Source organism: Panthera onca, chromosome D1 (genome assembly GCF_046562875.1).
Source record: "Panthera onca isolate mPanOnc1 chromosome D1, mPanOnc1 haplotype 2, whole genome shotgun sequence".
Classification (NCBI taxonomy): Eukaryota; Metazoa; Chordata; class Mammalia; order Carnivora; family Felidae; genus Panthera; species Panthera onca.
Genome location: NC_138348.1, coordinates 3,167,740 through 3,191,162, shown reverse-complemented (window position 1 = coordinate 3,191,162; position 23,423 = coordinate 3,167,740). Strand labels below are relative to the sequence as shown.

Genomic DNA, 23,423 nt, shown 5'->3' with positions numbered 1-23,423 from the left:
CTGCACGTCCCCTACCTGGAACACCAGCGAGCTGGTGGGGCCGCAGAAGTACACTCAGATTTAATGGCCTTGTAACCGCCCACGGGGGTGGCTGGCTGGCTGGCACCGATGTATTTTTTTATTCCCATTTTTGTTTCTGATCTGCTCGTCCCACCCTGTGGGCGATGTCACAGAAATGCCCACGTCCATGGAGGCACGAGCGTCACAAGGGGGTCTAAGTCATAGGCCGCCCTCCTCACCTGTGCCTTAAGTACTGCTTGCTTCGTAGGTCAGCAGCTTGTAAGCACAAGGCAGTTCCCCGCTTTCTTTGGGCTTCCCGTTGAAAACTTTTCAAGTTTCTGACAGATTTCTTGTAGGTTTCTGGAACTGCGTTGTTATTTTCCACCTTTGCCGAGATTGAGTTTTTTTACTTACAGGTACAGACTCTTAACGAACAGGATTGGGAACGTGCCCAACAAGCTAGCGTCCTAGCAAACGTGGCACAGGCGTTCGAGAGCGACGTCGACGTGTCTGATGGCGAAGACGACGGGGACACGCTCTTCAGTTCGGCCGCTCTGCTCTCGCCCAGTGGGCAGGCAGATGCCCAGACGCTGGCCATGATGCTGCAGGAACAGCTGGACGCCATCAACAAAGAGATCAGGTACACGTGATCGTGCGCGGCACCGCAGAGACCACGGTGTCTCCGAGGGACTGTTACCGCGCTCAGGAAGGTCTGGAACAAACACTCTGAATGCTCTGAGTGTCCCATAACGATAAAGCTCCTTCAGTTTAGTTTAAGAATATTTGTGCGATTCCCCTAGGTTATAAAATTCAGTTCACCAGGGCATCTGTCCACAGTCGTGGACAGGTTCGCGTAACTTCTGGGGAAGGGCGGAAGGTGTCCAGTCCCTTCCTGCGGGTGCCCAGTGTGCGCCTGCGATGCTCCTCAGCGTTCGACCGAGGTTCCAGGGTCGGCCAGGGCGCGGAAAGCCGAGGGCGCGTCGGGGAGGCCTCCCTGATCCACAGCGCAGAGGGAGGGGGTGTGGGGCGGGCCGCGTGCATGAACGTAATGTGTCGAAATCGGTCCATTGTAGAGCGGTGAGTGCTCAGGGGGCGTGTGTTTGAATCATTTTACGCTCGTCACTATTTCAAGGGTGTTTTCTTTAGAAATCCTCTTAGCAGTTATGGTAGCGAATTTACAAAGCTCTGGTCCCGCGGAGGCAAGAGAACCCAGAGCCTGGCCCTCGTGGAGACGGAGGCGGCAGGGTGGGCAGGATGGTGGGCCCGGGGGCCCGGGAGCTGCTCTGTTTTGGAGTCCTGAGGTCCCGTGGGGAGCGGGCACGTGCTAGTGACCCTGCTGCCGTGGATCCGGGTAGAGTCACTGTCCACGTTTCGTTCTTGGGAAGCTAGCGCAGACAGACGTGCTCCTTCCTGCCTGCAGAGAGCGGGCGGTGAGGACAGACGCCAGCGGGAGAAGCGGGGAGGAGCGGTGGGCTCTGTGGAAGCCGTCCCCCGTCAGGTCAGCGCGGGAGAGGAGAGAGGGCCCGCGCTTCGGCTTTGCTTTTGTGTGGCGTGTGGCCAGGGAGAAGTGATCTTCCTTCGTGCGAGTTGACCAGATAGAAATGGTCGGTCGGTCCGGGGACTTGTCCATCACAAAATAAGCTCTCGGGGTACGTAAACAGAGCTTTCATCAGAAAGGTCGCCGCGTGGATCTCCGGTGTTAACATGGGCATAAGTAGTGATGTAGTCAAATGCAGAAATTGCCGTTTCCTGATGCACTGCTCTCTGGCAGTGAAGAGTGTTCGCCTTGAATTCCAAATGAATGGAGTACGGTGGACTTGAATCCGGGAATTCAGAGGAGGCTGGTCGAAAATTCCATCAAATAAACTGGTTTGAATTCAGCCTTAAAAAACAAAAAAAAACAAAAAAAAACAACTCAATGTTTTCATCTAGTCTAGAGGCTTCAGTGTCGGGGAACTCCCAACTGCTCTGTGGGTCGGTCCTTCGGTTAGGTCAGAGGTCCCGATTTCCAGTTGCAAAACAGGTACATTGACGTGTCTGAGAACTGGGAAGGTAGCAGTTGTGAATTCGCAGCTCATCGTACGGCGAGAGCTGCCGGTGAGCCTCTGGCCGAATCTGAGCGCACAGGAGTAAAATCAAACACGGTTGGTGGAAGGAGCTTTACGGGACGCCCTGCAGGAGTCCCCCCTCGTGTCGTTCCGAAACCGGGTGTGTCGAAAAGACACTAGAAGGGGGACCGTTCTCGCTGAGGTGGGGTCGGAGCAGCCGTCCTTGGAGCTCACCGGCCCGCACGTTCGCAGCGCGGGAGCAAGCACGGACTTGTCGCGCAGCTGCGTTCACGGGTTGGCCAGGGCGGCGAGCGTGACCTGTGTGCTTTCGTTGCAGGCTCATTCAAGAAGAGAAGGAGAGCGCGGAACAGCGGGCGGAGGAGATTGAGAGCCGAGTGGGCGGCGGCAGCTTAGACGGCCCCGGCCGTGTTAGACCCGCGGGCTCCGGCGCCCCGCACCCCGCGTCCCCGCTCGCGGGCCCCTCCCCTCCACACAGCGGGCGCTCCACCCCACGGAGGGGCCCGCACAGCCCCGCCAGGGAGGTGGACAGACTGGGGGTCATGACTCTAGTGAGTATTTGCCTCTTCTTCCTGCGGCGCTCCCCCCACCCCAGCCCCCGACTTAGGTGCCAGAGTCTACGAATACGGTTCTGTCTCGTGTTTTACCCGGAAGGAAAGCCGGTTCATCTGTCGCGCTCAGAGGTGCGAGAATTTTTAAACCGGCCAGCATTTAGTCATTCAGCGGTAGCCGGCGACGCACGGATTGTGCCGTGCGGGGGAGCGGGTTAGCCGTCGTCGCGAGCTCATCGTCAGGGCTTTTGGGTGTGTAACTTCGGATGTGGGCCCGCGCCAGGCACCGTGGCTCTGAGGGGCGTGTTCTTGTTTTCGGGGAGTCGGCGGTTTCACCACAGTAAGTACGGGCGGTAGAGAAGGCGCGGAGGGAGGCCGTGCTGTCTCTCTCCGCATTAGAGATGCCTGACCGGAGGGGACGGGACACACGGTCAAAAAGTACCGTAAAATAAAGCTCAGGTCGGTTCTCCTGACGCTGGTGCGTGTGTGAGGCCAGCACGGCAGCGGCGTGAGCCCCACACGCGGACGGCTTCTGGGAGCGCGTCTTCGCTCCTCGGCGTCTGGAGACGCGGTGCCCGTACGGTTTCCGGGCGAAGCGTGCAGCTCTGCAGAATGTCGCGGAACTTCGCCGCGTACGTAGCTTAGGTTTGGAGAGCACGTCACCTCTTTCCACCTACGACCACGTTTACGACGTTGTGTTTCTGAGCGCGCTCGCGTCTGTCAGAATCTGTCCCGTTACCGTCCGTTTTTCTTCCCAGCTGCGCTCTTGGCCAGCATGTGATTAGATCAGCTCTGAGTCTCTTCCGTGGCCTGTGACGCGGGAACTAGTCCGTTTTGCGTTGTTTTGACGTCACTCTGTGTATAATTCGCACCATTAGCTAATCAGCTCATACCTTAAACTCTTGGACGGTCTCATCTGTGGTTTCACGCTTCCTTCCTCTCGGAGAATTTGTGAAAGTCGCTGTGGAAATAATCGGCCCTTTTCCCTGCTGTGGAATTTGTGTGCCGGCCGAGAGTGTATCTGCTTCCGTGCTGGGTTTTGACTTGCCGTCTCATCCTTCCGCTTGCTTCCCGCTGTTCACGCAGACCTCAGCCTCCCGCCCCCCAGCCGGTATCGTGTTCCCCCACCGCCCGCCCTCTCTGCCCCATGCCGTAAGCCCCTCCGCAGCGTGCTCCCGTGGCCGTGGTCCTGTGTGTGCAGCGTCTGCGGTCAGTCGTGGCTCTCTCGTGTCGTTCCTGCTTTGTCTTCGTTTCTCGTGGGGTAGTGGGGTTTCGCCCCAACGGTGACCAGTGGCACTTCGCGTGTCACCGTGTAGTACGCGTGGATGCGGGTGTGACACAGGTAACAACTCGTCAGCGAAGGGTTTCTTCTAAAGAGATCAGACACAGCACGCTCTGTGGTGCCGACGCTCGTGGGCGGGACTCCAAAGCTCATGGGCTTACCGGGCACAAGTACCGCCTTCCACACGGAAACACGGGGCTCCTGCAACGTGAAGCTGTCACCTCTCTCACGCCCGTTTTTATCACGTACCTGCACAGCGCATTGATTCTTGGGAAGTTTTAACTCAAATTCTAGGTCAGGGCTTGACACTAACACCCAGCAGGTCCTTAACCAGAGTCGGTCGGTTTGGTGTTCTACCGGGTGTCGCGGTCACTTCTTCGGCATCCACGAGGTTGATAGTGTAAAAGCGGAACGTGGTTTTCAACAGGGAGAACAGTTACAGAAAACTTTAGAGTAGACAACTGTTAGATCTCTTCGTTACACAGGATGCCGTATTTTAATAAATTATGTACGTCGTAATGGAATCTTATCTCCCTGAGTAATAATTTATAGTTTCTCTAGTAAAGGTTGAATAACCTATTATGTTTAAATGTGTGCTGGAAAGAAGTTCTGTTTCCAGCTATGGTGGTTTCTAAACCTTATCTCGATTATATCCGTGCTGTTGTTGTTTTTAAAACATGTTTGCCTCTTCTGGTCCTTGAATTTGTGACTTCCGAGCGTGCAGTAAATCTGATTTCTCTTCATTTCTTTGCATGCCTCTGTCAGCCTAGCGATTTAAGGAAGCATCGTAGAAAGGTAAAGTGCTTGGTAGTGTAACCTACCTGTGTTTGTCTGTGGCGGGTGGGAGAGTGCCCGTCGCTTCGCAGAGCGGGCGCCACAACCGGGTCACGACAAGCGGCCGGTGTGTCCCGGGAAGCGCTGGGCTCTCGAGCTTGGCGGCCGGTTTCCATGGCGCCTGCGAGGGATGTGAGAGCTTGCCTTTCTCTCTCGTTTGTCTCCTGCTCGCTGCGTACTCAGTTATGCGAGACATAGAAGTTTCTAGGAAGAGAAATGACTGAAGCCGAGCCCTAGATGTTCGATTTGGGGATAACCACCTTGGACAGTCGCGGCCAGCAGCGTTCGGCGAGCTCTTAGGGTCCGCCAGCTGCTCTGTGCAGCGGTTTAGGAGCCTGTTACCCGGCCCCCACCCACACCCCTGCGAGCCGCAGCGTGTGTGGTCACCCCAGTTTCCAGATGTGGAAACAGGCCGAGAGCCCGGGTCCTGTGCCCAAGGCCGCACTGCAGTGCAGACGCTGGCCACGACACCACTTTGCCACGTACCCCACCTTTGCTCGGGCGCCTTTCTCTCCTTTACGGCGCCCCGGCCCGGGGCAGGGCACCTCCTGTGTCCAGAGGACCATGACTTGGGTGTGCCCCTTCTCAGGGGAAGTGCCGTGCCTCGGGACCGGACCCTTGACCAGAGCGCCCCCCTCATAAGCGGGATGCTTTGCTCCCTGGACCGTACCCCCATGCCAGACCTGCCCGGCCGCGCGCTGACGGGGCCGTGCCTCTGATACGGAGCTGGGCGGCAGCCGGGGGACCCCTCTCCCGCAGGGACGGTGTGGCCATTCAGTTAAACTCCGGGTTCAAGTGCCAGCTCCGTCACAGGTGGTTTCGTGACCCGGGCGTGTTAATCGCCCTCTTTTTGCCCTGGTTTGCTCCCCTGGTAAGTGAGGACAGCGATAGAATCGTGGCCCTCGGGGTGTCCACAAACTGCCCATCGGTGCACGGTCCCCAGAGGTCGGGAGCTCTCAGCGGCCACGGGGCGCAGAGCACGCCCTGCAGTCCTCTGGCTCGTGCCGCCCTTTCCTCGGTAGCAAGACCTTCTCAAGGAAGGAAAGAAGGGGCGTGTGGTGAACACCCAGGCAGGACGGCCTGTCCCGCAGCTCACTGACGGCTACTTGGAGGGCTCCTTGGAGGCTTTGGGGGATGAAGACCAGGCGCACGAGAAGTGGGTGTCAGGTCCGCGCGGACAGGGCCAGCACGGGCGTTGCGCTTCCCAGCCCTGCGGGAGCCTCCCTTTTGGTTGAGACCGAAATGGCCCATAGGCCCAAGTCTGGCGGGACCCAGGGCCGGGCGGGGGCCTGCGTGTGGACTGCGCTGTGACACAGGGGAGGGCCTGCGCCCGGAACCCTCCGTCTCTGCTCACCTCATAGCCGGGTCCCTAGTGTGGCTCCCTGTCCTGTTCCCTTTTGGTGTTTGTTTTCTCCATACCCTTGCCTCCACCTGGGTTTGAAATCTATTTCTGTTACCTAAGTCTGACCCTGTTTTAGTTTTATGTTGATAATTTGTAGCCGCTTAAGGTAGCCTTTTGTTGTCTGATGATTGTCATGGAAATCAGGAGAGGAGGCAGGTGTTCTGTAGCTGTTGGTTAAGCTTGTGTCTTCCCTGAGCTCAGCTCTGCTTGGTGTTGACCCCCGGCCCCCGTGGGTGTCCCGAGCCCCATGCAGCTTCGGAGGTCCTGGTACAAACCCAGTTGGCGGTGCCTGTCTCGCCTGTCCTACACGTGTGTCTCATGAGATCCGGCCCTGCCTCACCACCGGGACCTGTCAAGGGTCATAACGCTGGCGGGTCCGTGGCCCCGCCGTCCTTTCCAGGGCCCACAGCCTGTTACAGGAGGAAAAATGGAGTCTGAAGGGGGTCATCTTGCCGTGACGGCAGCCCAGGGTCACTTTGTCTCCACCGTGTCGAGCAGGCCTTCTCTAAGCCGCAGAGAAGTCCTTCAGTTTGTAACATCAACCTAAATGTCACTGAGAAGCAGAAGTCAGACCCGAGTGGGGGTGGGGGGGCGGGGGTTTGGGTGCCTTCTCACTTTGCGCCCGTCCTCGTAGGTCCAGGCTTTGCATCATTACTGGAAGTGACACTGGGTTAGGGCACAAGCTGGTTCCTTTTCCCCCGGACAACGAGCATTGCACAGTCGTGCACGGGAAGCCTCTGTGCTCACCAGGGTTTGCTCTGAATGGCGTCAGGAGACCAGCACCTTGCTCCTCAGCTGGCGGTGGTCGATGGGGACTTGGTTCGGGGCGTGGTTCGCGAAGGTCTCCGCCGCTGCCTTCCGGGGCCGGGCTGGTGGTGGCACGGGGTTCCGGGGGAGGGCGCACCCGCTGGGTGCGGATGGCCCCGGGGTCTCGGCGGGCCCACTGCCCAACATGTGGCCCGGAGTTAGGCCAACACCAAGAGGGCGTTTTGGACGCCGCAGAAAGCGCAGCTCGTAGCTACTCAGATGAGTTCCTGGCTGTGATTTCAGGGCTGTGCGCTCGTCTGTCGGGCCCGCGGTGAACTCCTGTCACCCTCCTCTCGACCCCGCAGTTGCCGGCTTCGCGCGAAGAGGTACGAGACGACAAGGCAACGATAAAATGTGAAACGTCCCCTCCTTCCTCCCCGAGGTCCCTGCGCTTGGACAGACTGCACCAGGGGGTGCTCCACGCGGCCAGCCACGAGGACATCAGGGACGCCAGAAAGTAAGGGGCGCAGGCGCCACAGGGGACACGCCAGCGCGTTGGTTTTCAGCGCCGAGAAACCCTTGATCTTCTTGGGGGAGAAAGGGTCGGGACGGCGATTCTAAAGAAACGCCAGCGAACTGAGTTTATGTGCACGATGTTCTTGGGGCACCTGCCGGGGCTCTGGGGGTGCGGCCGCCGGGGCGCAAGTCCGCTGGGACAGACCGGAGCCCGGCGGTGCAGGCGGCTGTAGGGCGGCCTCGTTTGCCCGGATCCTAACCACCGGCCGTCCTGAGGCTTCCCCTCTGCCCTCCCCTGGGCCGAGCTCTGTGCTCCAAGGGGCTCTGGGGAGCCATCTTCCCCCCACCGGCCAGCTCCAGCAGCCGCTCTGTTTCTTGTACCGTGTCCCCGGCCGGCTCTGGTTGTGCGTGTGCTCCGTGCTCCCGGGTCACGGCCTGGAAGGGCTGCCGCGCGTTCTTGGCCCAGGGCGCTTGGAGTCCAGATCTTCTTGGGAGGGAGAGAGCGTCAGCTCCCCGGGGGCAGCCCTCCCTCGCGTGGGGCGGTGTGTCGTGTGCCAAGCCCGCGTTGAAGGTCCTCTCCCGTCCCCCCAGCTCGACAGGCTCGCAGGACGGCCCCGTGAGCAACCCCAGCAGCAGCAACAGCAGCCAGGACTCGCTGCACAAGGCGCCCAAGAAGAAGGGCATCAAGTCCTCCATCGGCCGCCTGTTTGGCAAGAAAGAAAAGGGCCGTCCCGGCCACGCTGGCAAGGATCCCGCGGGGCCAGGTTGGTGTCCCGTGCATGGCTCCCACGCGCAGGTGGTCCTGCTGGTGTCGTTCGTCTAGCACCGTGATCGCTCTGCCTGCAGGTTCCTCCCCCTGTCGGGAGACCCTCACATGGCCTGTTGAGCACCCCCCGCCCCACGCCCCCCATTTCATCACTCTGCTTCCCCACAGCTGCTGTTTTGGAGGTGGAAAACTCCTCTCAGGACGCCCTGGGACTCAGCAAATTGGGCGGACAGGCTGAGAAAAACCGTAAACTTCAAAAAAAGTAAGCGTTCTGTTCTTTGTCGTCTCTGCGTACTTTCAGCCGTACCTGGTTTTGAAGCAGTGGCTGTTTGTTCATTGAGCTCTGTAGCTGCAAAGAGGGATTCTCTCCCTCCAGGCTGAACCTGAGGTCCTTGTTAAACTGGGCCTCCCGGAGGCGTAGAGCACGTGTGAAATCGTGAAGGGGCACCCGTGGATTCCCACTCCACCTTGAGAAGTTGTGCAGGGAGGCTGTGTTGTGGCTCACGTGAGGGCGAGACCTCGGAGCACTTGGCCCTGAGCCCCGGCTCCTGTACGGATCAGCTTGGGGCTCTGGGCCTTGAGCCGGGGCAGAACTCAGTGGGCTCCACGATCGGCCTGACAGTGGGCGGGGCATCCGGTGGCTCTCGAGCGCTCCGAGGGCCTGCACGGTCTGGAGCCGGGGCCTCACGGCCACACTGGGCCCACAGGCCCCGTCCCGCTAGAGGCCGGTTCCCCTTCAGCCCCTGGAGTTGTCCGTTGGTTTTCCCTTAAACCTGCCTCAGTTTAGTCTTCTTCTCAGAAGTCATAATAACGATCGTGACTGGCACACCGTGGGCCGTGTTTCAGGTGAAACGCTGCGGTTTCTGTTACTGCTCACAATTCCGTAGGAACAGTCAGGCTTTTGGTTCCCTGGGAATGGACATTTGTAGAAACCACTTAACAGCGGTCTGATTTGAATGTTGCTATGTTTGAACTGTATAAAAGTGTTTTGAGATAACTTGGATAGTTGCCATCTGGCCATGTGCAGTTTGATACTGAAAGTAGGCCTTTTGCTCCTGGAACCGTGCTGGGAAAATTCTGTCCCTTCGACGTTGCTGGCGTGTTTCATTTCACATCCTTACACTTTTTGTAACGGAAACAGTAAGATTCGTGGCAGTGCCCTCTGGGTCTCCCACCCCACCGCTCCCAGGAATGTGTATTTCACGTACGATCGGAAGTAACATAAATTGGCCAAAACGTTTCACTCTGTCTCCTATGTTTATTTTGTCTTCCTCGGGAGGTATGTTTAAGTACTTGGTCATACGAGGACGGCCTTTATTGAGCTATTTGCCCCAGCATGTGATTAAATTTCACAGAGTGTGTGTAGGTAGCTTTCCCTGGGGCTGAGATGTTCAAATTGCCGGCTTTGGTTCTGCGTTACCATAGCTGCAGCCGAGTGTCTGAGAGCGGGTCCTTCTCTGGACTCCGTGATCATCATGGCAAATTCCAGACCGTACAGTTGACACTTGAACGCAAGGGTTTGAATAGAAGGTCCACTTACATGCAACATTTTTTTTTTAATAAATCCAGTATGGTATTGTAAATGTATTTTCTCTTCTTTGTGCTTTTCTTAATAACCTTTGCCTTGTTTTACGAAAGAATACGGCATACGTACATAACTTACAAAATATGTGTTAACCGACTGTTTATCGGTAAGCCCTCTGGGTACAGTGGGCTATGAGCAGTTAAGTTTTCAGGGAGTCAGAAGTTATGCTCGGATTTTCGAGGGTGGTGCTTTGCCCGGATGGCAGAGCCGTGCTGGTGAGGTAGGGCCCCGTAAGTCCCCACGCAAGGTGCCCTAGTGTAGACAGTGTCCGCCTCAGGAGAATGAGTCTCAGTGGTGTCGGTGGTCATGTCGTATTTGATGAGACGCTTCTTGTCACGAAAGACCACTTCGCCGCTGCATTTATGTCCTAACTGTGAGATGCGTGTTGTCAGTCATGCGTTACGCGGCCTCACGCGTGTCCCTGCTCCCCGTAGAATTCAGCAGATTTCTAAGTGTCTTTCTCCTGCGGCTCTAACCGTAAGGCTGGGAAGCACTCCACATGAGTTTACCGTTAGGGCGAGTGTTTGGAAAATCACGTGTGGTGTCGAGAATTGGGTCCTTGAGGGAGATCAGGTCCCCGCTCAGTAGGCCTGGTCCATGGCGGTCAGAGCGCTCATCCATTTTACCCTGTGGGGGAGGCGGAGTTCTGTAAACCAAGGGGGGCGCGGCCGCAGCGGGGGATGCGGCGTCTGAGAGCGGAGGAAGGAAGCAAATCAATAACCGCGAAAGTCGGACGAGTCTCCCATGCCTCCAGGATGTTGGCTTGTAACTCCCGTTCCTCCGTGCAGAGTTAGGTGCTGGGGGCCGACTGAAAATTCAGAGAAGCGAGGGGCGCCTGGAGGGCTCCGTCGGTTAAACTGTCGGACTTCGGCTCAGGTCACGATCTCGCGGTTCGTGAGTCCGAGCCCCGCGTCGGGCTCTGTGCTGACAGCTCAGAGCCTGGAGCCTGCTTCAGATTCTGTGTCTCCTCTCTCTCTGCCCTTTCTCAAAAATAAACACGAACAAAAATATTGCAGAGAAGTGCTCGACAGATCAGAGTCCCTGCCTCTTTAGTCCTCGTGTTTCAGGCTTCGGAACTGGTGGCGGAGAGCGTTGCTTTCTGGAGTATTGACCTGTGCAAGCAGACCTCATGTCCTTACGGTAAAGTGTTAGCCGCCCCGCTTAATTTTTTAGCTTGTGGTCCACAGGGAGAAAAACGGATCATTCCGTTGGAGTGACCGTGTGGGTACACGGGCAGGTTCTTCAGGTGTACGTGGCCCTTGGCTTACGCGAGTCCCAGGTGACGGGAGCTGGCCGTCCGCGGTGGCAGGCGGTAGGAGGCGAAGAAGGGGTTGGGTGTGCACAGGTGCTCTGGCTCCTCCGCTTACGGGGGCGGCGCTGACCCCCCAGGAGAAGGAAGGGGTGCGGGCGTCCCCCCCCCCCCGGTTCCATCCGGTGTTTAGTCTCCTGGGCGGCGCCCTGGCCTGGTAGGTGACGGGACCCAGTGCAGACAGAGACCTGGGCCGGCTGGCCGGCTGGGGGCTCCACGTCGCTGCCGCCTCCCGGGTCTTGCGGCTGCGTGGCCCTGGCTCCGCTGCCTCCGCGTGGTCTCGGCGGGACCTCGGGCCTGAGCTCCAACCCACGAGCACATCTGTACCAGAAAAGGCTTTTCGTAAACAAATGGCCACCGCCAGGAGGAAGGTGGGGGTGAAGTCAGAATCGTGGACACCAACCTCCAGGTAGTGGGGCTCATGGGCCGTTTGTAGCCCTGTAGGGGTGGACGGCGAACGTCTACGTGAGGGGTTTTTTTGAGGTAGGCTCCACGCCCAGTGTGGGGCTCAAACTCCCGACCCTGAGCTCAAGAGTCCTGTGGTCTACCAACCGAGGCAGTCAGGTGCCCCTAAATAGCTGTTGCATGTGAAAAGACAAAGCGTGGCAGAGTGCCACGAATCCGGTCGCCGTTCAGTTTGCTTTCAGAGTGCGGGGCACCTGCGAGCCCCCTGGGCCCTGCAGCAGAGCCGTGCGCACCCCTCCCGTGCCGGGCTGGGCTGCTTGGGACCGAGCCCCTGACCGTGCTTTCGGAGCTCAGGTCTCTCCCCGGCCCGTCTGCCAAGGAACGATTAGTGTCGTGTGTACGGGTCACGTGGCACGGCTTACGTAAGTGTCCGCGTAAGATGTTGCTGCTGTCGTTGAGAATTTGTCCGTAGGACACGGAAAGCGGCGTTAAATTGGGCACACGGATGGGTTACTCCGCCCGGCGAGGGAGGCCCTTCTCCCCCGTGCTTATTCCATCCGCTGTGGGTGCCCCGTGTCGGGGTGACCACAGCCCCAGTGGACTCCCATTTCTTTTTCATATGTGAGTAAATAGCTTTGCTGCTCATTTTAAAGAGGGAAGTTTTGCCTGCCTGCCTTCCTTCCTTCCTTCCTTCCTTCCTTCCTTCCTTCCTTCCTTCCTCTGGCTATTAAGATTTGTTGCATTCTAGGGCACCTGGCTGGCTCAGTCAGTGCAGCATGTGACTCAGTCTCAGGGTCTTGAGTTGAAGCCTCACCTTGGGCATAGAGCTTACTTAAAAAAAAAAAAAAAAAAAAAAAAAATTTTGTTGCCCTCCCTGGTGTAATCCTTCCTACACAATTAGAGCATTTATTACCCCCAGGAAACCTAAGGTTGACTTCAGGAACACTTACTTGAAACTTGACGTGAAACGTTTTGAGCTCGAATCGTACGTAGACTTTACAGTCTTAAGAAAGGTCTGATACTGTTTAAATATGTTGAAGAGCCGATGTGTTTGTTCAGAAACATGAGATTCAGTGATGTGTTCTGCCGAATTTATCAAAGAAAAATAACACTACAAGTGACTGAGGGATTTAAAAATGCCTCAGGATGCCCAGGCACATAGGGTAAACCATCTTCTGTCCCACCCCACCTTCTCTGCGAGGCCTTTCCCGTTCAGAAAGAATTCATGTCTCTCAGAAAGCCTCGTAAGGACACAACGTGAAAGAGCGAGATGAAATTCTCAAAGCTTATAGTGTTGTCTCTTACGTAACTATGTCATTAGTAGACGATCGTTTTTAAAGATGTTAAGATGGTGAAGTTACGGTTTGGGTATTTTAGAACCAGGCGGACAGAATATTTCGGATGCGGTGAGGATCCCAGGACGGCTTCCTGGTGTTGGCTTGTGACAGGATCACAGTCTCACAGGCTGCCCTGTGTGCACTGGCCCCAGTGGTTGGGACTCAGAGTTTCTGGGTCTGAAGCCTGTGGGTTAAACCATGGGATGACCCAGTGTCTTAACTTAGCAGATACCTGTATTAGCCTGAATCGCCGTGTAGAATAGAAACCGCCAAAATCCCGCCCGTTCCTTAGTTGCCATGTCAGACCATTACTGGTAGTAAAGCGTGTGCTGTTCTGTGTTGTTGTCTTTGCCGGACGAGTTTGAGATCCTCACAGCAGCTCCTCACTCAGACGCAGGTGCGGGCCCCCTCCTGCGGTTTTCCTTGTCATTCAGGTACTCCCTCCGCTGTCCTACCTCGGACGTGAAGACTGCTGGGGTTGGCTGATGTTGACACTGATTCTTCAATTCTGCCAGGAGACGCCTCTGTTATGCTTTTTTTATTTTTTAATTTTTTTTTAATGTTTATTCATTATTGAGAGACAGAGAGACACAGAGCGTGAGCAGGGGAGGGGCAGAGAGAGAGGGAGGCGCAGAATCAGAAGCGGGCTCCAGGCTCCGAGCTGTCAGCTCAGACCCCGACGCGGGGCTCGAACCCACGAACTGCGAGATCATGACCTGAGCCGAAGTCGGTCGCCCGACTGACAGAGCCACCCAGGCGCCCCATATACTTTTGAAAACGTGCACAGAGAATTACCTCTGTTCACTTGCTATATACCCACAGGCACTCGTGACTCTTCAACGTTGAATTCTCTCGTTATTTGTAGGCACGAATTGCTCGAGGAAGCCCGGAGACAAGGTTTACCTTTCGCACAGTGGGACGGGCCCACCGTTGTTGTTTGGCTGGAGGTATGTTTCTTTTGAACCCTGGGCGGAGTACGTCACATCTGTGGGCAGGATGAATGCATTCGTACACCGTGCAGAACCTTCTGGCCTTTACACTTCCTGTCTCTAGCTCTGGGTCGGGATGCCTGCCTGGTACGTAGCCGCTTGCCGAGCCAACGTGAAAAGCGGGGCCATCATGTCTGCGCTGTCCGACACGGAGATCCAGCGTGAGATCGGCATCAGCAACCCTCTGCACCGGCTGAAGCTGCGGCTGGCCATTCAGGAGATCATGTCCCTGACTAGTCCGTCAGCCCCTCCTACTTCGAGAACGGTACGCACCTGTGGAAGGAGCCGATCTGCCGCTCACGTTGCCTCACACGACTAGTGTTCCAGTTTAACGTCTTAGCATTCAAATACGTGATCGGGTGGTTAAAAGATACTGTATCGAATGCTCTCAGAACAGCTTGACTTTGCAGTACAGACATAGGAGTTTTTTAAAGCGTAGGCAAGGAATTATCCCTAATTTAAGAACAAACTTACCAAAAGCGACGGGGAAAGAGCTCAGATCCCTACTTGCATTATTATCAGTGTTTTACCGTCTGACTCATTCAGCCCGTTGTTGCTTTCCGTTCAGGGAGCCGCGGGTCCCGGGGGCTCAGGGCTTTAAGCGGCCTGTGCATCTGCCCCTGCACACTGAGCGCCGCTGTGCTCCACGCGGGCAGACCCTGGCCGTCCTTACCGACGCCCCTCCTGGTTGAACGCTAAAAAACGAATCTGAGGACAACGTTAATGGTTCTTGGGGGACAAAGTGGGCCGGCTCCTTGCTGTGGGCTCTGTACGTTGGCTCAGCTCCCACTCCGCTGTTCTCTGCTCCGAAGAGAAAACCTGGCGAGGATACGGCCTCCCACGTTCTTCTCCGAGTAGCAAGCAGGTCAGCGCCTGATTCGGGACTTGCAGGGACTTTGCACAGAAAGGATTGCCAGCGTCTTTGTTTCGATTCTTAGGGACAGAATTGTAATGAGCAGTCGGTCTGTGCACTGACCTGTGGCCCGGGAATGTTCTGTCACGGCATCCGACCAGGTCCCCATTGCCTGGTTGTTTCCAGTTAGAGAGACCTTTCTGGAAACAAAGGTGTTAGGGTGGCTCTCGCAAAGTCTTAGAAACCGTCTCGGCGAAGGCCCCCGCTCACGCGCTGAGTCAGCGGACAGTGATGACAAGCGCACCTGGGACGGGGATCCTCGCTGTGAGACGGGCCAGCCCTGTCCCCGAGGGGCCCGGCGGCCGGCAGGGCGCTAATGGGCCTCGGGTCTGCCGCGCCACATCAGCGGTGCCGGTGTTTTGGCTCCTTGAAGCCGGCGGCCGTTCTGTGTGCCACGCTGAGCCCTGTGCTGGGCCTCTTAGGGTCCCCAGGTGAGGTTGTCCCGTCCACGTGGCCCCATCACTGTGGAGCGCCTGTGGGGAGCCGTCCACAGGCCAGACTTGGGGACGGTGCTCCTTTTTGTGCTTTGGGGGAGAATGTTTTAAATACATCGAAGTGAGAGTTACTTGAGAATTAGGAATAGTTTTCAGAAGTGCCAAATAGGTCGCTTTTATATTTCCCGTATGTCAGGTGGTAGGCGTGGCAGATGAAGCTCCAGAAACCGTGGGCTGTCCTGGGGTCACTGCCACCACAGTGGTAGTGCGTGTGGCGGTTCTCCGTCAAGGGGCTGGGCTTGTTTTAACCTTGTGTCGTTTTCCGTGTGGGCATCTGAAACGAGAAGGCGGGAAGAACGGCCTTTGCGTCCGCCTGCTCCTTTCACGTGCCCGAGGCTCACGTGTCTGCTGCCTTTCCTCTTTGTCACTGCTTCCCTTGCCCTGGATGTGGTTGTCACTGGGGCCGCCCTAGACCACAGGAAATATCTGGTTAACGCATGAAGAGATGGAGACGCTCACGGCCACGCCACAAACGGTCAGTCGCAGCCCCGAGCCCGTCCTCCCTCCGTGCTCCCTCCTCCCGCCCCCGAGAACGGCGCGATTCTGGGCTTTTCTGGGGGAAACAAAAATGTCCTTCCACGTTAAATTGTTCGGATCAGTACTTCCTTTAGGTATTAGTGAAATGCGTGAAGTAGAATTCTATTTTAGATTTTTCCCAGGAACTTAAAATGGATAGACTAGCTCTGTTTAGAATAGATTGAACTCCTATCTCCTTCCGGAGAGACCTCGGTTTGGCGCTCGGCCTCCACATTCTGGCCCCAGTTGTCTCCTTTAATGGACATGCCTGCCACGGGGAGTCGGCTCCTTGCATGAGAAATCGGAATTGGTGGTTTTGCATGAGTTTTGCATGACGCTTTGACTTTCTCACTCTGTCACCCAGTCACTCCACGCCTTCCCGACAGAGCTGATCTGCTCGCATGCCCAGGCCCAGCAGTACTAACGGTTGTGTTCTTTTGCATTCCTAACCTCGTGACCCCAGGAGGCTGAGGAGGGAAGCTGGGCTCAGGTTGGAGACTCTCTATAATATACTCTTCACTATGTGTACAGCAGCAAAAGAGCTGGAGTGTGAAAGCTTGTAATTGACTTTTCTTGACGTTTTTAACCTCTTCCTTTGTGCCGAATGTCGTTGGTGATTTAAAGTCTTAGAGCAAAGCATAGGATTAAAAGAGTACGTCTCATGGACAATTTTGAACCTTTCTCATGGGGCACCACGGTTAATTCTGCTTAAAACGCACGTCACTTTGTATAGCCAATGGCTGTCACACACCGCGCCTGGGCCCTGGCAGCTCCTGGGATCATAGAAGGCCGTCCCCCGTGGGCTGACACTTCTCACAAGGCGTGCTGACGGGAGATGTTCGGATAAATACCTAGCATGAGAGTTGGCACGGGGGGCCCTCCCTCCCCGTCTGGGCGTCAGTGTGTCGCTCCATGCCGTCCTGCCTCCGTGTCCGTTGAGAGGCTTTCTTACTCCCGGGGTTCTCAGAAATGAAGCCTCTGCTTGCACATCGTACATTTGAATTTTCAGCTTCCTCGTTCTCCAGGCTCACAAAAAACTCTGGCACGACTCTTTTGCAGCCTTGTTCGGGCAGCTTGATTAAAAAGCAGTGGTTTCCTACCCGGATTCCAGTAACGTTGCCGCCTGACATACTGTTAGGTTTTAGGGCTAGAAAAGGTTTTAGGTTTCGAGGGCTGCAGGCTGCAGCCAGTCAGTTCTTACTGATGGTGTCGTGTTCAAGGATCCGCAGAGGATAATTGTATGTCAGCAAAAACAGTCAAACTCCTCTTACATCTGAATTTTTCTCATTTCCAGTTGATGGTTGAAACACCTTTTTTTCTCTATTTGTACTCCTAAAATGAAGCACGTATTATCATTTAAAAAAATTTTTTTTTATTTTTAAACTTTTTTTAATGTTTATTTTTGAGGCAGAGAGAATGCAAGGTGGGACAGAGAGACAGAGGGAGACAGAGACTCTGACGCGGGCTCTGCACTGCCAGCAGAGAGCCTGATGTGGGGCTTGATCTCACGAACCGTGAGATCATGTCCTGAGCCGAAGTCAGTCACTTAACCAGCTGAGCCACCCAGGTGCCCCGTATCACTTTTTAAAAAGCAAAAGAGGAGAGTGACTCTAATGTTCCATGCGTTCCCTCTTCAACCGTTTGATCTAAGCCCTCTGTGCCAATACTCTAGATAAATATCATTAGTCACTTAGCCTGCTCAGATGTTTCTTTATGGGGCCAATGATGTCCATCAGTGAATTGAAAAGGGTGCATTTTGTAATTGCTTCAACGTCAGCGTCTTCCACACTAAGAAGAAGAGCTCTGGCAGCAACTAAGTATGAAATTCCCTGTCTTGGGGTGGGATGTGTAAATAAGCCGAATGTTTGCTCTTTGCAGTGGAAACGTAAACAAGGATGAGCCGTGCCAGTGACGCCAGAATTAGCCCCCACTCAGTCTTCAGCATAAGCAAGGATGGTTTTCACTCCATCCGTCTTCTAGATGAGAGGAGAACGAAGAGGCGTCCTGGTCTCTGTGCGCCTGCCCCCTGCCGCCAAGGGCAGCGGTCATAGAGTGTGCCTTCCCCGGGCTCTGACATAGCGACCAGCTCTTAAGCCAAGGGGGAGCTGGGGATGCGCTTGGGCACTCAGGGGAAGCAGACTTCCAGGTGTGGTCAATGAAGGTCCCTGATGCCTTCATTTAGCAAGTACCGTCCGTGCACTGCCCGTGCAAAACTGAGCTGCTTGCTGGTAACACCTGCCCTCACCTGTCATGTTTTGCAGAGGTCGCAAAGCTGAATTGGCTTTGTGACCATTCCAGTGCTGGAGAAAATAGAGCCTGTGCAGCGGCAGTCTCTTGCGGCCTGAGTGTTCTCTGACCATGAGAGATCCCTGTCGTATGCTTTCTTCAGAAGGCTGCGACAGCAGCCCAGGAGGCGTGGGTCTCCCCGGTTTTGAGCCTGGGTCCTCCGGGAGCATGTGTTATGGGCCACTTAACAAGTGGGACCAGAGTGTGTGAGCAACGTGAAGGAGGACTCTGCTCCCGTGAGACTATTTAGAAATTTCTTTGCATTTTGTGTCCATTTAAGAATACATGAACAGAAGCAAGAAAGCAGTGATGGCTATTCACGCCCTAAGCGTCAGGTCTGTGATATTGAGAGTGAGGTTGGAAAGAGTGAAAAAACATGACATTGTGACAATTTGCCAAAAACATTCGATGCTTTTCTCACTCATGGTTATTTCCCGAAAGTAGTGACACAGTTTTCTTCTATTGAATTTGAGCATTCTTACACTGAAATCTGACTCGTTCCTTCTATAGTTTGTTTGGTGTGAACACTAGATGAGAGGCACAACATGGTGGTAGTTGAGAGTTAATATTTCCAAGGATTCCATAAGGTAACTACAGAACTCCTGTGACTGTAGCTTTGCCTTCTTGGACTGAAGAAATCCAGTGCCTTTGTTTGATATGTGTGCATATACTTATAATGTGTTTACTTCCGTTTCATGGCACAAATGTTGCACATGTTCTGTTAGATGTATCCCAAAGGATTTCATAGTTGTTCACGATATTATAAGTGGTATTTTTAAAAATCTCCATCTCCAGCTCATTTTTTTAGTATTTAATAATACAGGTCCTGTTAGTTCTGATAGCTGTCCTGTATTCATCCTCTGTGTTGATAATCAAGTCATATGCAAATCAGGACAGTGTTATGTCTTTTCCAACCCATGTGCTTTTGATTTCTTTTTCTTGCCTTACCACAGTGGCTGGGAGTTCTGGTGCAGGATTGAATGGAAGTGGTGGGAGCAGACATCCTTAACTTTGTTTCTGATTTTAGGGAAAATGCATTCAGTCTTACACCACTAGTGTGCATTCAGCTCCACATTTTTTTGTAGAAGCCCTTTATCAGGTCAAGGCAGCCATCTTTTCAGTTTCTAGATTGCTGAGATTTCCATAGACGAGTGATTTGGTCACACGTGTTTCCCACATCTCTGTGGTTTTTTCTTTTCAGTACATTGGTACGGTGAACTTCCTTGATTTTTAAATATTGACCCAAGCTACGTTACTGGGATAAACTCCACTTGTCATGATATCGTATTCTTTTCACTTATTACTGATTTGATTTGCTAATGTTTTGTTAAGGAAGTTTGCATCTCTGTCTATGAATGCTATTGATCTGTTTTGTTTTTTTTTTTTTTTTTTTTTTATAATCTGTCTGGTTTTGGTGTCAAAATAATGCTGCTCGTATAGAATGAGCTAGGTATTTCTTCTTCACTTTTTTGTAATAGTTTATGTAGAATTGGTACTGTTTTCATAAATGTTTGGTAGAGATCAATGGCAAAAACATTTGAGGTAGAGATGTGCATGTGTGCGTGTCTGTGGGTTATAGCTACAGATTCAAAGTCAGGTACAGGTTACCAGTTTCTTTCCGAGTGGCTTTCGTAGATTATGTCTTTCAAGAAACTTGCCTGTGTTATCCAGGTTGCTTACGGCTGTCTACAGTTTTCCCTTATTACCCTTTCAGTGTCTGTAGGGTCTGTCCTGATGTACAGTGATTTCAGTGTCTGTAGGGTCTTTCATTCTTGATGTAGATAACTTCTATCTTTCTTCTTAATCACTCTGGGTAGGGTCATTCCTTTCTATTGATGTTTATGAAGACCCGGGTTTTACTTTCATTGTTTTATTTTCTATTATTTTTCTGGTTTCTGTTTCATTGATTTCTCCTCTTTTATTTTCTTCCTTCTGTTTGCTGTGAATTTCATTTGTCTTCTTTTTCCAAGTTTTTTAAGGTAGCATCTTACATTGTTGATTTGCAACCTTCATTTATAACGTAAGTACTTAATACTATAAATTTCCCGCCGCTAGTGCAGCGTCCCACAGTTTATGAATATGTTGTGTGTGCGCTTTCTTTATGGTTTTTTTTTTTTACGATTTTATTTTAAGTAATATCTACACCCAACATGGGTCTTGAACCCATGACCCTGAGATTGAGAGCAGCACACTCCACTGACCAAGCCAGCCAGATGCCCCTTGTGTGTTCACTTTCATTCAATTCAAAAGATTTTCCCATTTCCCTTGTGATTTCTTCTTTGGCACATGGGTCAGTTAGAAGTGTGCTAATTCCAAATATTTGGGAGTTTTCTAGATCTCTTTTCATTATTGCTTTCTAATTTAATTCTGTGGAGGTCAGGGGACATATATTTGGTATGATTTCAGTCTCTTTAAATACGTGGAGCTTTGTCTGTGTTGGGGAACATTCTGTGTGCACTGTTGCTGTTGGCTAGAGTGCTCTCACGGCAATTGGGTTGGGCTAGTTGATGGTGCCGCTCAGGGCTTCTCCATCCTTGGGAGCCTATCATTCTGGCCTGCTCAGTCAGCTACTCAACCACGGGGAAAGGGAGGTCTTCTAACCGTCTCTCCTCTCGGTCTTACTGGGTTCATGTCTTCTTTTAAATCTATGTTTGTATTCACTTTTTAAAACTCATTTTGAAATTAGCAAATATTTTGTTAAGAAAATATGGAAAACAAAGTGTTAAACATAAAATTAAAGCCAGAGATAGTTTTAATGAGTTGAGCTGGATTGATCCTTCAAACTTGTTCATGAGTCGTGATCATTCTTTGTTGTTATATTATTACCTATGAAAACCGTTTCAGACTGCTAACATGTAATCAGTTACAGGTTTAATGTGGTTTGGTGATTACGTTATATGTATTAGCACAAATGAGTTGTAGATTTTTAATGGTAGAATTTCCTTTGTGTACAGTTTTAATAGAAAATTTAAGTCAGTAAGTAGGAGATCAAATTATTTTGAAATTATAAAAAGCCATATTATTGGCTTGGCCTTTGAAAATACGTAACAGATTAAAAATTCAGTGTAAAGATGATTTAAATGACCCTTGCGACGTCCTCCCTGTTTTTTTTTTTTTTTTTTTTTTCTGAACTGATGTTCTTAATTACCGTGAGCAGACGCTGGCATACGGGGACATGAACCACGAGTGGATCGGCAATGAGTGGCTGCCCAGCCTGGGCCTCGCGCAATACCGCAGCTACTTCATGGAGTGCCTGGTGGACGCGCGCATGCTGGACCACCTGACCAAGAAGGACCTCCGAGGGCAGCTGAAGATGGTCGACAGCTTCCACAGGTGTGCTGCTGCACGTTGGCCCTTCCTGGTTGGCTAAGAGATGTTTGCCCACCGCCACGGCTAACTGTGTTTTGTTTTGTTTTGTTTTTGGTTTTTGGCAACAGGAACAGTTTCCAGTGCGGAATTATGTGCCTGCGAAGGTTGAATTACGACCGTAAGGAGCTAGAGAGAAAAAGAGAAGAAAGCCAGAGTGAAGTAAAAGGCTAGTACATGGCATTTAATTCATGCAGCGAGTGTGAACAGCCTCGGTGATTTGCTGCTTTTTAAAAAAATCAGCAAAGGCTTGAAGGCATCATTACAGGGGAGGGAGAGATGATCCCTTTCTGCGGCCAGAGACCCTGTGCTCGTTTTCTCGTGCTTAACGTCAGTCTGTAGGTACAGGGTCTCCGGGTAAACATTCTTCCTCTGACCTTAGACATTTCCTCTTACGAGGACACACGTCCTCTTTTGTTCAGAAATGCTGCTACACACCATTAGAGAGCAACAGAGCACAGGTGAACAGGCCCCTGCTGTGTGCGTCTTGGTGTGAGTGTGAAAAGTACTGCCCTGGCTGTCTCTCCAAGGACTCGAGGGGCCCACAGTAGCGTAGCGTGGTTCTTCTTCCTGTGGATGAGGGAGCGGTATGGGGTCAGCGGGGCACTTGGGCCTCGCAGACAGGGTGGGGGGCCTCTTCTGGGGCGCGGGGGCGGGGGAGCAGGCAGAGGCATTTCGAGGAGGGAGCAGGCCCAGCAGGGGCGTATAAGAGGACATGGTGCTCAGCCAAGAGAGCAGCACCCAGGGCACCTCTAACTGAGCAAGTGTAGTGGTTTGTTTTGCAACAAGACGTTAACGATTAAGCTCAACGTAACCTCTCCCCAAATTTTCAGTATAAAGAAATCACTAAGAATGGTAATAGCAGATCGGACTTACCAACTCCAAGCACAAAGGTTAATTCATTTAGTCCTTACCACCGTCCCGTGAGTGCTGTTTTCACCCCTCGTGTTTACTAAGAAAGAAAGGTAAAAGTGTGGTTACGGAAGGGGCACCTGGGTGGCTCAGTCGGTTGAGCATCTACCTCTTGGTTTCAGCTCAGGGTTCGTGGGTTCAAGCCCTGTGTCATGCTCTGTGCTGACAGTGTGGAGCCTGCTTGGGATTCTCTCCCTCCCTCCTTTCCTGTGCCCCTCCCCCTGTTGCTCCAGCTCTCGCTGTCGCTGTCTGTCAAATAAATAAACTTAGGGGGCACCTGGGCGGCTTAGTCAGTTAAGCGTCTGACTTCGGCTCAGGTCGTAATCTCACTGTTCGTGGGTTCGAGCCCCGTGTCAGGCTCTGTGCGGACGGCTCACATGCTGGAGCCTGCTTGGGATTCTGTGTCTCCCTCTCTCTCTGTCCCCCCCCCCCCAAAAATAAATATTAAAAAACTATTTTGAAATAAATAAACTTTAAAAAAATGTGGCTGGAGGGGAGCCTGAGTGGCTCAGATGGGTTGGGCGCCCGACTTCAGCTCAGGTCACGATCTTGCGATGCATGAGTTTGAGCCCCGCGTTGGGCTCTGTGCTGACACCTTGGAGCCTGGAGACTGCTTCGGATTCTGTGTCTTGCACTCTCTCTCTCTCTCTCTCTCTCTCTCTCTCTCTGCCCCAACGCTTTCTCGTGCTCTCCCTCTCTCCCTCCCCCACTCTGTCTCTGTCTCTGTCTCTCTCTCTCTCTCCCTCTCTGAAAAGTAAATAAGCATAAAAAAAATGGCTGGGAAGATAGCCCATTTGAAGGGTAGTCTAGCCATGATTGAGTTAGTGTGAGTCACAAGAAACACCATAAGACAACATCTGTGATACGTGTTCTGTACATGTAGAATATAACGTATGTATGTAACGTAAATGTAGTAACGACCTGTAAGTATTTTACATGTGTCCGTGTGTGTATATCTGTCCTTTTACCTAGAAGAGGACCTTGGAAATGAACTAGGCAAATGTGTTTCATTTATTGTGTACTTCCATTTTAAATCTTTTCACGGTTGACAGAAGCAGTCTTTCAAAGTAACTGGTGATCATCTGGTGATTTTTAGATCTCTCCTAATGCAAATGCAATATTTATTACTTTGCGTAAACATGAGGTC

At 52.9% G+C, this 23,423-nt stretch overlaps 1 protein-coding gene across 8 annotated transcripts in view; it reads left to right on the top strand.

Annotated features, from left to right (window-relative positions):
• Nucleotides 1-23,423, top strand: part of PPFIA1 (PPFI scaffold protein A1) — a 90,926-nt gene that overhangs the window by 59,434 nt on the left and 8,069 nt on the right. For 3 of the 8 annotated variants that reach the window (XM_078433810.2, XM_081790216.1, XM_081790213.1), the window contains 12 exons: nucleotides 417-640; nucleotides 2,386-2,617; nucleotides 4,665-4,694; nucleotides 7,248-7,399; nucleotides 7,990-8,162; nucleotides 8,333-8,426; nucleotides 13,666-13,747; nucleotides 13,854-14,054; nucleotides 15,609-15,671; nucleotides 16,176-16,202; nucleotides 21,156-21,331; nucleotides 21,436-21,533. In XM_078433810.2, the coding sequence (XP_078289936.1) occupies nucleotides 417-640; nucleotides 2,386-2,617; nucleotides 4,665-4,694; nucleotides 7,248-7,399; nucleotides 7,990-8,162; nucleotides 8,333-8,426; nucleotides 13,666-13,747; nucleotides 13,854-14,054; nucleotides 15,609-15,671; nucleotides 16,176-16,202; nucleotides 21,156-21,331; nucleotides 21,436-21,533 (1,552 nt within the window). The remainder of the gene's footprint in view (nucleotides 1-416; nucleotides 641-2,385; nucleotides 2,618-4,664; nucleotides 4,695-7,247; nucleotides 7,400-7,989; nucleotides 8,163-8,332; nucleotides 8,427-13,665; nucleotides 13,748-13,853; nucleotides 14,055-15,608; nucleotides 15,672-16,175; nucleotides 16,203-21,155; nucleotides 21,332-21,435; nucleotides 21,534-23,423) is intronic. The other 5 variants (XM_081790219.1, XM_081790218.1, XM_081790215.1 and 2 more) reach the window with 4 other exon arrangements.